The sequence below is a fragment of the Temnothorax curvispinosus genome, unplaced genomic scaffold (assembly GCF_003070985.1).
Source record: "Temnothorax curvispinosus isolate PA1 unplaced genomic scaffold, ASM307098v1 QBEX01003650.1, whole genome shotgun sequence".
Taxonomy (NCBI): domain Eukaryota; kingdom Metazoa; phylum Arthropoda; class Insecta; order Hymenoptera; family Formicidae; genus Temnothorax; species Temnothorax curvispinosus.
Window position 1 is genome coordinate 421,315 of NW_020213430.1, and position 13,163 is coordinate 434,477.

General features: G+C 33.6%; 3 protein-coding genes across 8 annotated transcripts in view; 2 read left to right on the forward strand and 1 right to left on the reverse strand.

Moving 5' to 3' along the window:
- Positions 1–1,880: 1,880 nt before the first annotated feature.
- Positions 1,881–5,496, forward strand: LOC112452738 (WD repeat-containing protein 37). Its single transcript, XM_025013097.1, has 6 exons — positions 1,881–2,132; positions 2,484–2,900; positions 2,985–3,110; positions 3,643–4,405; positions 4,522–4,768; positions 5,111–5,496. The coding sequence occupies exons 2-6, from the start codon at positions 2,624–2,626 to the stop codon at positions 5,231–5,233; spliced, it is 1,536 nt and encodes a 511-aa protein (XP_024868865.1). The 5' UTR covers positions 1,881–2,132; positions 2,484–2,623; the 3' UTR covers positions 5,234–5,496.
- LOC112452749 (protein ARV1) overlaps positions 5,271–13,163 on the reverse strand; it is an 8,682-nt gene continuing 789 nt past the window's right edge. The window contains exons 1-6 of one of the 6 annotated variants that reach the window (XM_025013122.1): positions 12,106–12,179; positions 11,675–11,810; positions 10,736–10,930; positions 6,115–6,221; positions 5,534–6,053; positions 5,271–5,395 (exon numbers count right to left, since the gene is read on the reverse strand). In XM_025013122.1, the coding sequence (XP_024868890.1) occupies positions 5,271–5,395; positions 5,534–6,053; positions 6,115–6,198 (729 nt within the window). In that variant the 5' untranslated portion in view covers positions 6,199–6,221; positions 10,736–10,930; positions 11,675–11,810; positions 12,106–12,179. Of the gene's footprint in view, positions 5,396–5,533; positions 6,054–6,114; positions 6,222–6,304; positions 6,483–10,735; positions 10,931–11,674; positions 11,811–12,105; positions 12,180–13,163 lie in introns of those variants that run through there. The other 5 variants (XM_025013118.1, XM_025013120.1, XM_025013119.1 and 2 more) reach the window with 5 other exon arrangements.
- LOC112452745 (1,5-anhydro-D-fructose reductase) lies at positions 8,386–12,647 on the forward strand. Its single transcript, XM_025013112.1, has 4 exons — positions 8,386–8,765; positions 9,115–9,282; positions 11,671–12,024; positions 12,132–12,647. Exons 1-4 carry the CDS (start codon positions 8,694–8,696, stop codon positions 12,504–12,506), a joined length of 969 nt encoding a protein of 322 aa, XP_024868880.1. The 5' UTR covers positions 8,386–8,693; the 3' UTR covers positions 12,507–12,647.

Here is a 13,163-nt window from a genome sequence, read left to right on the forward strand (position 1 = left end):
AAACCGACCGTTCGAGCGACAAAACGGATCACGTGACGACGTTTGTACCATACAAACGATACAAACGTCGTCACGTGATCCGTTTTGTCGCTCGAACGGTCGGTTTCAGCGGCTCGTGAACATCCAGCTTTAAGCGTCGTCTACAATGGCAGCAGGAGTATATGTATGTACAGTAATGCTAGGTCTACAATGCGAGTCGTAAAGTCGTGAGTCGTAAGAATTGACCAATCACAATCGATTTTGAGGAGAATAATCGACTGTGATTGATCAATTTTTACGACTCACGACTTTACGACTTGCATTGTAGACCTAGCATTAAGACGTAATGACGTCCTTACGTAAGACGTAAGAAGTATAAGACGTAAGCAGTAAGCTATTGACCAACCGTAGTCGATTATTCTTGAATTACAAAAATCCCATTAGTCAATAACTTTACTGCTTACGTCTTACTGTATACTCCTGCTGCCATTGTAGACGACGCTTAACTCCTTCACGACAGTTTCGGTATCGTTGCGTAGCTTTTTTACCATATATAATACCATTAATACCTGCGCAACGATACCGAAACTGTCGTTAAGGAGTTAGGCTGCGGTCATATGGCATGTATTTTTCGCGTAACGCGTAACCGCATAACGAATTAGAAGCGTTTTGCATTTGCGGTTACGCATATTCGCGCTTCTGATTGATTACGCGATACGCGTTACGCGGAAAATATCAGTTGGCGTAGGCACCCAACGGTCATCTGCAACATTTCCCGCGATTCAGACGGATCTCAATGCAAAGAATCCCAAGATGACTAGCCGAACGCGTAGATTCGAATTACTTTTCGCGAAAGATACACGTAAACACTCGAAATTTGGTCTGCCACATATAACGCCTCACACTAACTATTATTCGCGATAGAGAAACGCATATCTCTAACTAGGGTCCGGAAAATAGAAACGTTATCCGCAAAACAGAATATGACTCGCCCCAATAGAAGCGCAAACTCGAAATAGTGTCTGCGAAATCGGAACGCAAAACTCGAACTATGGTTCGCAACACCGAATTGTTATCCGCAAAATATATTTATTGGGTTCTATCGCCGTGACACCTCGCATATACATCTTATTCGTTTCGTACACCTCTTTATAAACCACCTATTCCGGACTGATTTTCCGTAGAACGCACGAAGAATGCATGAACACAGGTTCCTCCATTTCTGATGGAGTTCTGAAAGATGGTTCAGAATGGAGAGGTCGCATTCAATAGGTCTTAATTATCGATGACAATTAATAACACACCATACCTAACCTTTAAAGCATATTTCCACTTGGCCTTATCCTGATCCTCTTTTAGATCCGCCACACCTGCAAGAACTATTATTTGTTTCTAATACTTAAATTAAATGTATAAATTTGGATACTTTGTATATAAATTAAATTATCTATATGTGCTCTCTATTGTGCGCAGGCGTTATGTCTACGCTACCATATCTGTCAATATGGCTGCGTTCAGCAGACACAACTGTTTAGTTCGTCTTATCAACACTCTGCGTTGATTGGTTGGTTCTAAAAGTAAGACTAGCCGCGTTCAGCAGACACAACTGTTGAGTTCGTTTTATCAACACGCTGCGTTGATTGGTTGGTTCTAAAAGTAAGAGCCAATTACGTTCGACTGCTATTGAGCGGCTTGGTTTGCTGAACGCGCCCAATCATGTTCGATTGCTACTGAGCGGCTTGGTCTGCTAGGCCGCGTTCAGCAGACACAACTGTTGAGTGTTGTCTTATCAACACGCTACGTTGATTTGTTGAGTCTAAAAGTAAGAGCCAATCACGTTCGATTGCTACTGAGCGGTTTGTTCTGCTGAACGCGCCCAATCTGTCCGCTTCGTCATAACAGTTCTGCGCGTCTACCGTCTCCTGTAGAACGCAATAAACATGGTGCTTGGTATCGACATCGACGAGGAGAAGGAAGACGTGCCGTATTGAGAAAATTAAATGTAACGCTGCGAACGCAAATTTTCATTCGATAACGTCGCTGGCGTGAAAAAGACGCGATTTGGTGATCTCGGAAGCAGTCAACGTGATGGTATCGCTCGGAGAAGCGCGACGTGAGAGAAGATCAGCGTCAGAGATCGCATTTGCAAAATGGTACGGAAACATGCTTGTCAGTCTAAACGACGATCAATCGCGAGAAACCTTTAATGATCTTCGAAGGCAAATCTGGTATTTCATTGTTTTCCCGTGGCCCGATCACATTTTTAATGTCTGTCATCCATAGATCATCGGCCTCGAATTCGTACAAGGTGTTTTTAAATGTACCGCCAAATTTTTTTCACAGCTGTCTGACATCGCGTTTTTCCATTTGCGCCCTCCCATATCAAAGGTCCGACGTTTACGTCTGTTGTGTTTCGTGATCGGCGGCAGCCGATTTAACGGAGGGCCGAGAATATTATCCGACATTTACTGATCATGCTTCTAATTGATATATTATGTTGATAGGTTGTGTACGATATGCGTGATCAATAATGCAGACCAAAATCCTGCGCTAAAGTCGGAGTGATTGGCGATGTATGCCGTGGGGACAAATCACTGGGACATACTCGTCTGTTGTTTATGTCATTTTTGTTAAGTGACGAGTCATGCCCGGCGAACCGCCAGCCACAGCTGGAAGTAAATCCAGTGGCAAGGCTAAGAGGATCTCTATACCTCGTGTGCAAAGTAGTACTGACACAGAACTACAATCGCAACAGAGTCAGAGTGGTTCGACCCCACTGCAACCCACCGCGTTACACTATGTCACTTTCCGTTCCGAGTTAGAGGACAGCCCTATTCCACCGGCCCTGCGATGCCGTTTGTATGATCTCTTTCAGCAAATCGAAAAAGAATTTGAAATGTTATACACGGAAAATCTTGGGTGTAAATATCTCTATTTATTTTCTGTTTTATTTAATTCATCATGATTTGATATACATATTGAAGCTGTTGCGTTTCTCATTATAGTGCAGGAGAAGATTGACATCCTAAATGACAGACTCGAGAGAGAGTGTTATGGATCGGGCGAGCGCAGTTTACCTCCTGGAGATCTTACGGATTACCCAGAAACGAAAAATCTATCCAAGCAGAAATGTAAGACTGATTTTAATATTAATGTCAATGTTACATATAGAAATGCATTTTAATTTGTGTATTATATAAGGAGTTAAAAAAAAATAGTTCAGAGTACTATACTTTTAGAGGACTATTATAAATATATAATAGTCACATAATAATATTGATTAAACTATATATTAGAAATTATTTTCCTAAATTATTTTCATTTCTGATAAAGTCAACTTCTATGTATTTTTTATTCAGTTCCGTAAGTATTCAACTTCTCTAAATTCTCAATCTTCTTTTTAAGTGCTTTGTATATATATATATACATATAGCTTATACATACCCTTGTATATAATATCCCTGTTTATAATATCTATTATATAATTTTATGACATTTATATTTTCCCTCTATCCATCTATCTATTCCAGGAGATTTTATAAGAATGATACAAAAAAAATAAAATAGCTAGTATATGGTAATCATTTTTTTAAATTTAATAATAACACTATTATGTTATTATTTAGTTCCCTTGGATTGTAATAATCTTCTTTATGTTTTTAGCAATGGGTGCAAACTCGGCGCAAAAGATTAAAACTTCTCACAAGTTAAAAGCACAGACAAGTAAAATAGTATCGAGCTTTAAAACTCCGTCTATGACATGCACTATGCAAAGAGAGTACGTAGGTCATCGAGATGGTGTGTGGGAGGTATCCGTAGGCAGATCAGGTCAACCCATTATAGCAACTGCTTCTGCCGATCATACAGCGCGTATATGGACAACAGATAACAGCCGATGTCTATTACAATATATCGGTCACAATGGATCCGTGAACTCGGTTCGATTTCATCCAAATAGAGAATTGGCTTTATCAGCGAGTGGCGACTGTTCCGCTCACGTGTGGCAGGCAGCCGTCGATTGGGATATGCCGAAAAGAGTAACATCATTAGAAGAAATTCCAGTAGCCGGTTCTGAACGATCTACCGCTAATAATCTAATCAGTAATAATGATGAGCAAGACGACCCCCCGACTCTAAGGACGCCGATACGTGAACTTTTGGGTCATACAAACGTTGTAATGGCTGCAGATTGGCTTTCTGGTGCTGAACAGTTAGTTACAGCTTCTTGGGATAGAACAGCAAACTTGTATGACACGGAAACCGGAGAAATTATACACACGTTATGTGGACACGATCAAGAATTGACTCACGTGTCGACGCATCATACGCAAAAATTATGCGTCACGTCCAGCAGAGACAATACATTCCGATTATGGGACTTTAGAGAACCAATACACTCGGTTTCGGTATTTCAAGGTCATACAGAGTACGTGCACTGAGATTAGCAATAACAGTAGTTTTTTTCTAATTAATATTTAGTATCTATCTATTCTTCATATAACATTAAATGTATAAGATTAATACCTAGCGTGTCTCTCACAGAACGGTAACGTCTGCAGTCTTTACAAGGGAAGATAAAATTGTATCTGGCTCAGATGACAGAAGTGTAAAAGTATGGGAATTGCGTAACATACGTAGTCCGTTAGCAACAATACGTGGGGATAGTGCTGCTAATAGACTATCAGTTTCTAGTACCGGGATAGTGGCAATACCACATGACAATAGACAAATACGTTTATTTGATCTAAGTGGTCAACGTTTGGCAAGGTTACCTAGAACCAGTAGACAGGTGAGAAAACATTACATATTATAATTATTATGGAAATTTCTCTTTTTAATTAATCAACTAAATAATATAACGTTTTATTAATACATATTATCTGTAATAACACTAATAACAAGTAAAAGGAGACTTTGAAACTGCTGGGACTAGAAAAAGTCATGCAGTTATTATAAATAATCTTAGATATTTAAACGCTATTATAAAAAGTAATAAACTTTAAATATATTTTGCTATTTCTCACATTATATCAATATGCAAAAATAATACTCAAAATTCTTTAATTTTATATATATCTATGTACATATATTACAAGAATATCTTATTAAAAAATAACAATTACATTTGCAGGGCCATCGTAGAATGGTGTGTTCTGTCGCTTGGTTGGAAGATAACAGTGTGTGTAATTTATTTTCTTGTGGTTTTGATAGACTAGTATTAGGTTGGAGTGTTCTTCCCATTAAAGATGCTTAAACATCACAAACTGTGTGGTTTTATCAGGTATTTTATGTCATGTTAGTGTGATATTGGGAATATTTAGGTGCAATCTAGAAATGGAAGTACATATGTAGCCATACAGTAAAAATCCAGCAATTAATCCAATTAAAGATCCTCCCCTTCCACTCTTGCAGACAACTGCGATAGAAAAAAATACCAAAATGTATGTATTATTAAGTAATTGATCAAAGAAATTATAAATAGAATGTGAATTTTGAAGTTGCAATAAAACTATAAATGTCTTATGTAAGTAAACGTTGTTAAATGGATTCTTACCTGAGTATGCAGTTAAGAGACATAAAACGGTGTAACCTTGAATAAGAAGGTAATACGGACCCGAGGCTATGTGCCGCCACACTATTCCCAGAAATCCCAATAATTTACCACAGCCTCCGACAATTAGAGCGCGACTTAAATCTTTTATGCTATATTTGTATGGTTTTTTACCAATGATAAACCATTTTAATTCAGTCACTATAATAACTGTACAAATAAATGCTGCAAAGGCGAGCGCTGTGTGTATCAGCAAATTGTAAAAATTGCAATGATCTTGTAATGCATCATCACGAACTAAATCCACTTCTGATGCAGGTAATTCTGTCTCGTTTATGTCACAGAAAGACCAAGCCCTGAACGATTCGGTTAGCCATAATATTATACCTAGCTTCCAATATGATTTAAAATTACTGTTATACAAAAGATGTCTGTAAGCTGATTTTTCTATCAGAATCAAGTCTACAAAAACTATAACAGGATCATATTCGATATATTTGTCAGCTAATAATCCACATTTCTCCTAAAATAATGCAAAATTAAGCAATGCGTAATATAAGCACATAGTTTTACGTTTTACTTACACATTTTAAAATTTTAAGGACACTGGGGCAGTATCTCCTAAAAAGCTCTTTGCATTCAGCTCCACAATTTATGCAAATATACATTTATAGATGCAGTCAATTATTATCTGAAATAATAATCAGTAATGAATAGTTAGTAAATATATATTTTTAATATTTATGTATGTGAATTTATAGAAATGACACTAACAGTTTTAAAAATAAGCAAAGATAGTCACTTATACGCGTATGTTGGAATGCTTAACATCTATTATTATGCTGTTTAGACACATTTCCATGCAATCTAAGAGGATTAAAATTAAAGTGCACGAAACATATGTGAGACACTTGGCATTTAGGGGCTAACAAAATATGTACTCTGCATTTTATATATATATATATATATATATATATATATATATATATATATATATATATAACATATAAAGAGAAACTTTGGGATCTGCCTTTCATTATATCGGCAATTTCTCGTACTTTCTGCATATCGAGGTTCAGCAAATATTGACTCAGAGATAAACCCTCTCTCTAACGATTTCTCATGTCAAGAGATAAATTTCTTTGAAATCCTTTATTTAATTCTATTAATTTTATTTCATTTTAATTTTTTTTTACATTTACAACACAAATTCTCGGAATTAAGTAGAAATATTACATCACTCGCATAACGCATTCAATGTGCCTATTGACAAAAAAAATTACATTCGCAAAGGAAGAGTTAGCCTTAAATTGATCGGTTAAGTGATTACAGGAATATAAAAATACTTACAATAGTACTATTAAATAGTGTTACAGACTTCTACACATAAATTACCTGAGGCGGAATTCTGTAACTTCTTAACGATAGTTTCGGTATCGCGCGCGTTGCGCAGCTTTTTTACCATATATGTATAATACCTCCGCAACGATACCGAAACTGTCGTTTAAGGAGTTACATATATAATCCCGCTACTGGATTACTAACATCAATAACATCTATAAAGATAGAAAAATTGATAAGTAGAAGGTGGAGATAGATATATAAGTAGTAACTATATCTCATTGTTAGACAAATATCATATCAGATATTTAGATTTATATTGATTGTTATTAATAGACATAGCAAATCATCACAATTTTTTGTTTATTAAATATTATGAAATATTAATATAAGCTTTTCTATAATATTAATACAAAATGGGATGTTGAATGTTGAAGTAGATTTGATATGACTACTGTTTTTCTTCTGGCTTCGTATTTAAGCATTTAAAACATATAATATTAATTAAATAGCAGAAAAATATTTATATAGATATATATATATAGGATGTTGTAAAAGACTTCGAAAGAGAGAGAGAGAGAGAGAGAGAGAAGAAGAGCGTACTTTCTATTTTTCTTTATGAATATATACTATATAGATACTCCTAAAATTTTGAACTTTTCAGTTTTTATCCTCTACATTCTTATTTTTTATCCTGTGTAGGTATGCCTATAACTTCTTGTCTTTCCACAGGCAATTTATAATATTTGCACCAATCATATCTGACAAGGGAGATTCGGAATCCTAAAAATTATTAAAAATCTGAAATTTTGCAGATAAACTGGAACTTTGCGGAATAAAGTACAAGTGAACTTAATTACGTAGCAGTTTTCTGTTTTGACTGACGGTTCTAAGGATGAAAATATTCCTTCAAAAAAAACCTGACATAATATTTTTATTAATATCTCAGAAACTGTAAGAGATGTTGCAAAAATATTAAATACAACAGTTTATAGTTTTTTCTTAGCCTACAGTATGATAAAAGATTTAAGAAACATTTTTTTTATTGTTTCTCCCATCATTTCCTTAATCAGTTTTGTCATAGTTGCATAACATGCTCGAAAAGATAAACATTTGCGCGCTATGGAAATCATGTGCTAATTTCGCATTACTTTATATTATATTATTTATAGGTATTGTACATCAAATAAATGTTAACACTACTTATTTTTACGTCGAATTGCTTGTTGTATTTTTAGAATACTTCAATGTGTTTTCGGACATTAAGAATTATATTTACGTTTTAAAAAATTATAATCTCTAATACTTTAATTGATATAAAAGGCTTATGAGACATTTATTACTATCGACCAATAAAAATTTCATAAATTGAAAAGATGGCGGGAAAAACGTTAACAAAATTTTTTAAATTTTTTATATTGTAGACCATAAAAAAATCATAAACTCCTCTCTTTTATATTTAATATTTTTTTTTTATCTCTTACAGTTTCTAAGATATTAACAAAAATATAAAAAGTTATTATTCTGAAGGGGTATTTTCATTTTTAGACCCGTTTATCAACCGAAAAATATTATGTGATTAGGTTCATACATACTTTATATCTGCAAAGTTTCAGATTTTTAGAAATTTTTAGGTCACAGAATAGTAGTATAGACCCTTTATATAGAAGTCTACAAAGTTGTTGATAACAGGTAAGTGAGAAGAAAAAGGTAGTGGGGAACATGGAAAAGAATGGTGGGGTATCATAAATAGGGTCACATGCCATTTTAAAACATACAGTCATACAGTCGACTTTCTACATTGTTAGAAGGCACATCGAATATGGTACAAGATTCAAGTATATCTCTGCCAACAGGGCAATTAATGCCTATTTTGGGATTTGGAACTTGGAACGTAAGTTTATAAAGAACCAGCTTGTATTATATAAAAACTCCAGGTGAAATTTATATTTATATTATATTTTAATATGCGACTTATATATTTATAACAAATATATTTTTTATTTGATGACTGACTCTCTAAAAATGGCATGTTAACTGAGTGAATTTCATTTGTATCAAAGAATTGAGGCCTCTTTTTCGCGATGCTGATTGGTTGTCTCAAATTTTGCATCGCGGCGTGTTTCACTTGTGTTGCTTCTGTGGCTGTCAATTTCGAAAAACTTTTTACTAAATGGCGCGCGCGTAGCACGCGCTTGTAGCGTTCTAGTATATATTAAAAAAGGTATATGTTTACAATACAGGCAAGCGGGGAGGAACTAGAAGCAGCTCTGAATGCAGCTTTAAAAGCAGGGTATAGGCACATAGATACAGCTACGGTATATGAAAACGAACACATTATTGGTAAAGTCCTGAAAAAATGGTTGGATTCTGGTAGAATCAAACGATCTGACTTGTTTATCGTGACTAAGGTAACACTCAAATTTCCATATTTATTTTAAGCACAATATGAATACTAATATCTATATGCAAGAATAATAAATCGAAAAACATCTTGTGCGTATATTAGCATACACTCAACTGCATGAGCTACTACAGCACATTATACATATTTTAATGATAATTCGAGCTTATCTCTGTTCGTTATTATTCATATATATATATATATATCTGATCCACATTAAAATGTACAAATTGTTTCTAAGGCCATGCTCTATAACTTGCAACTTTTGCTTCCTCATAGAGGAAGCTTTGTGATGGTGAAAAAAAATTTTTTCGAGATTTTGATGGAAATAGGTTTAGAATGTTCCAAAATGTCGAGAAATCATATTAGTAGAAAATGTCCGGAAGTGTGTGTGTGTGTGTGTGTGTACGGATTTTTTTGTACACTTCTACAATTTTTTAGATATCGGGTTGAAATTTTGCACACAAATAGAGTATCATAGAAAGTATGTTCTCCTCTAATTTTCTTAAAATCCGTCGACCGCGGTATAGATTTTAAGGGGATTTTCATTTTTTGGAAAAGCGTGTTTTACGCTGTAGCTTTCTCAATATTTGAGATATCGATCTATTTCTAATTCTATTAAATTCTTCAGTTTTTTCTACCCCTATTTCATATATAATTCTTTAAGATTTGGTTGATTAGATCCATTTTTATACGCGATCAAAGGTCCATAATTTTTTTAGAAATATGTGTGGCAATTTTTGAAATATCGGGCTATTTATAGTTTTATTATATTCTTGGCTTAATTGTCTAGATCGGATCATGATCTAAGATCGGTATGATCCAAACAATTAAGTCAAGATCGGGGCATGATCCAGACAATTAAGCCAAGATCGGGACATGATCATTTTGCTTCCTATGTACGGATTCTTCATAACTTCAAACGGTTATAGCTCAAGAACTAATGAACTAAAATTATATATAAAATAGGGGTAGAAAAGACTGAAGAATATAATAGAATTAGAAAAATTGCCAATAATTTTTATATAGGTATTTAGAGAATTATTTTAAAGTAAAAATAAAAAATTAATGTATAAATAAAAAAATAAAACAAAATGGAAAAATTAAGAAATATCTGCAATTAGTAGGGATCACTTTAGTAAAAACATTAATTATATTATTTAATTGATTTTTGTAATAGTATAACAGATATTAGTCGCAATAAAGCTTATCATAATAAAAAAAAGGTGTGCAAGTATACGGATAATTTTTTGTTATATTTTACCCTTAAATTCACTACAAACTTGGGAAAACAAAAGTAAGAAAAATATTGACAAAGATATATATGTATATATGAATGTATTTACAGCGTATATGAGCAATTGTGCACGGGCTTGTGTTATATGTACGGCATTTGTATGCAATTTCATGATGCAAAATTCATTAAATGGAAATGTAGTGCTTGTTTTAAAACGTTTCACCTTTTATTAAACCGCTCAAACACAGTTATTTTAACAGACGTTTTAAACACATTTATTATAGATTTTAAAATATTTCCCGTGGTTTCCTGGGTAAATGACCATTATTTCCTTCTTATTTCAACCTCAAATAAGGTGGAAAAAAATGTTTCATAGGTTTCCCATCGGGGCACAAAACGGCCACTTTTACAATCCCTCCTTTAAAAAATTATTGAAATTTTCCACATATATTTCAGTAAAATTAATCAAACATATTTTATATTTTAATGTAATAGATATTAATATTTTTTATTATGGTGGATATTAACCAGAGAATAGCTCGTATAAAATTCTTGGTGGTCCCACAACTACCATGATTTCAGGGTAAATTTTAAGAGAAAATTCTCTCCGTGTAGAAACTTGCACATTGCTTCCTCATAAGTGTGAAAATAGAAACTTGCACATTGCTTCCTCATAATTTTTAAGCGGGCAAGTAGAAACTTGCACATTGTTTCCTCATAGTTTTTAAGTGTGTAAATTATAAATTTGAACATTACTTCCTCACAATTTTCAAATATGCAAATTATAAATTTGGCTAAGGAAATTAATAAATTTCCTTATAGAGGAAGCTTTATGAGCGAAATAAAATGTTGGTTGAGCAACGTACAAATTTATAATTTGCATACTTGAAAATTGTGAGAAAGTAATGTTCAAATTTATAATTTGCATATTTAAAAACTATGAGGAAGCAATGTGCAAGTTTCTACTTGCCCACTTAAAAACTATGAGGAAGCAAATGTGCAAGTTTCTACTTGCACACTTAAAGACTATGAGAAAGCAATGTGCAAGTTTCTACTTTTTTAAACTTTCTTTAAAAGCTTTAGGGGGGAAATTTATATTGAGATAACAATATATCATTCGTTTTGTATGTTCATATTTATATTATGCTTAATATCTAGGTACCTGCGAGTGGTAACCGACCTGGAGACATAGAAAAGTGGCTCAAGAGATCACTTTCTAACTTGCAATTGAGTTATCTCGATTTATATTTGGTGCATACTCCATTTGCTTTCGAAGATGCTGGAGAAGTGTTACATCCCTTTAATGAAAAAGGAGAAATCAAAATTGATCCAAGTACGGATCATTTGCAAATTTGGCCGGTAATGGAGAAGCAAGTGTTGGAGGGACGTACAAAAGCGATTGGATTGTCAAACTTCAACATTGCCCAAATACAAAGAATTTTGAATAACGCTAAATTGCCCATTTCAAATTTACAGATTGAATTGCATGTGTATTTTCAGCAGAAGGAATTGGTAAATTTTTACTTTACAAATGTCCCATTCGTTCATGTCTAGACTCTAGATACATATCGCTTTATAAAACTGAAAGTATACCTATGTTGATATTCTTTTTGTGTCAGGTGAAGTTTTGTCAAAATAACGACATCAGCGTAACGGCGTACTCTCCTTTGGGTTCACGTGGATTAGTCGAAAAAATCGGAAAGGGAGACGCTGTGCCGAACTTATTGCAAAATGTTACTGTGTTAGAAATTGCAGAAAAATACGAAAAGACTTCCGCTCAAATATTACTCAAATGTATCATTCAAAAAGGTATAGCAGCCATACCGAAAAGCATCAATCCGTCAAGAATTAAAGAGAACTTTGAATTATTCGATTGGGAACTCGAAGCTAAAGATGTCGACAAGTTAAATGCTCTTGACATGGGAGAATCCGCACGTATATGCGATTTCAGTTTTTTTAAGGGTGTCTCAAAGCACCCGGAATTTCCTTTCTAAGATTACGTTTTGATTTTATCTCTTCTATGCTACGTTTCATCTTTACCTCTCGTTGTTGTTATTTGTATTATATAACAGTTTAAAGATTGTTATTCCATGTAAAACTATCAGAATCCAATAAATAATCGACGTTTGTTGTAATTTTGTTTCTGCCACATTTTGTTTCTTTCTTACGTTACATAGCTATTTAAATATTGTTATTTTTTTATGTAAAACTTGATTTATTCTAATCTAGTAAATAATTAATTATAACTGCTGCTATCTTTATGTGAATTTCTAATACCTTATTGGGCTCAAGGATATGTCTCGCTCTTACTGCTGTAATTCTTACTGTATTGTCAAACAAATCATTTTATAGATAATAAAAGCAATACAATTAGACGAATTGAATCAATTTCTATAAAGATCCTTTTGCCATGTATAAAGTTTCTTGTCATAAAGTTTTTTCTACTAAAAGTTAAACTTATACATATATAATGCTAATAAATTTTCATTTATATCGTCGTATAAAATTTTCTATGCAATATACAAGCAATTAACTATAAAGATGTCAAGGCATTTTAAGAGATATATCTGAAAATGTAAGGTGCTTTCACGAAACCTACTTTCACCTCAATCATTTCAAGCCATTTTCGTTCTTTTCGTGACCGCCGTTTC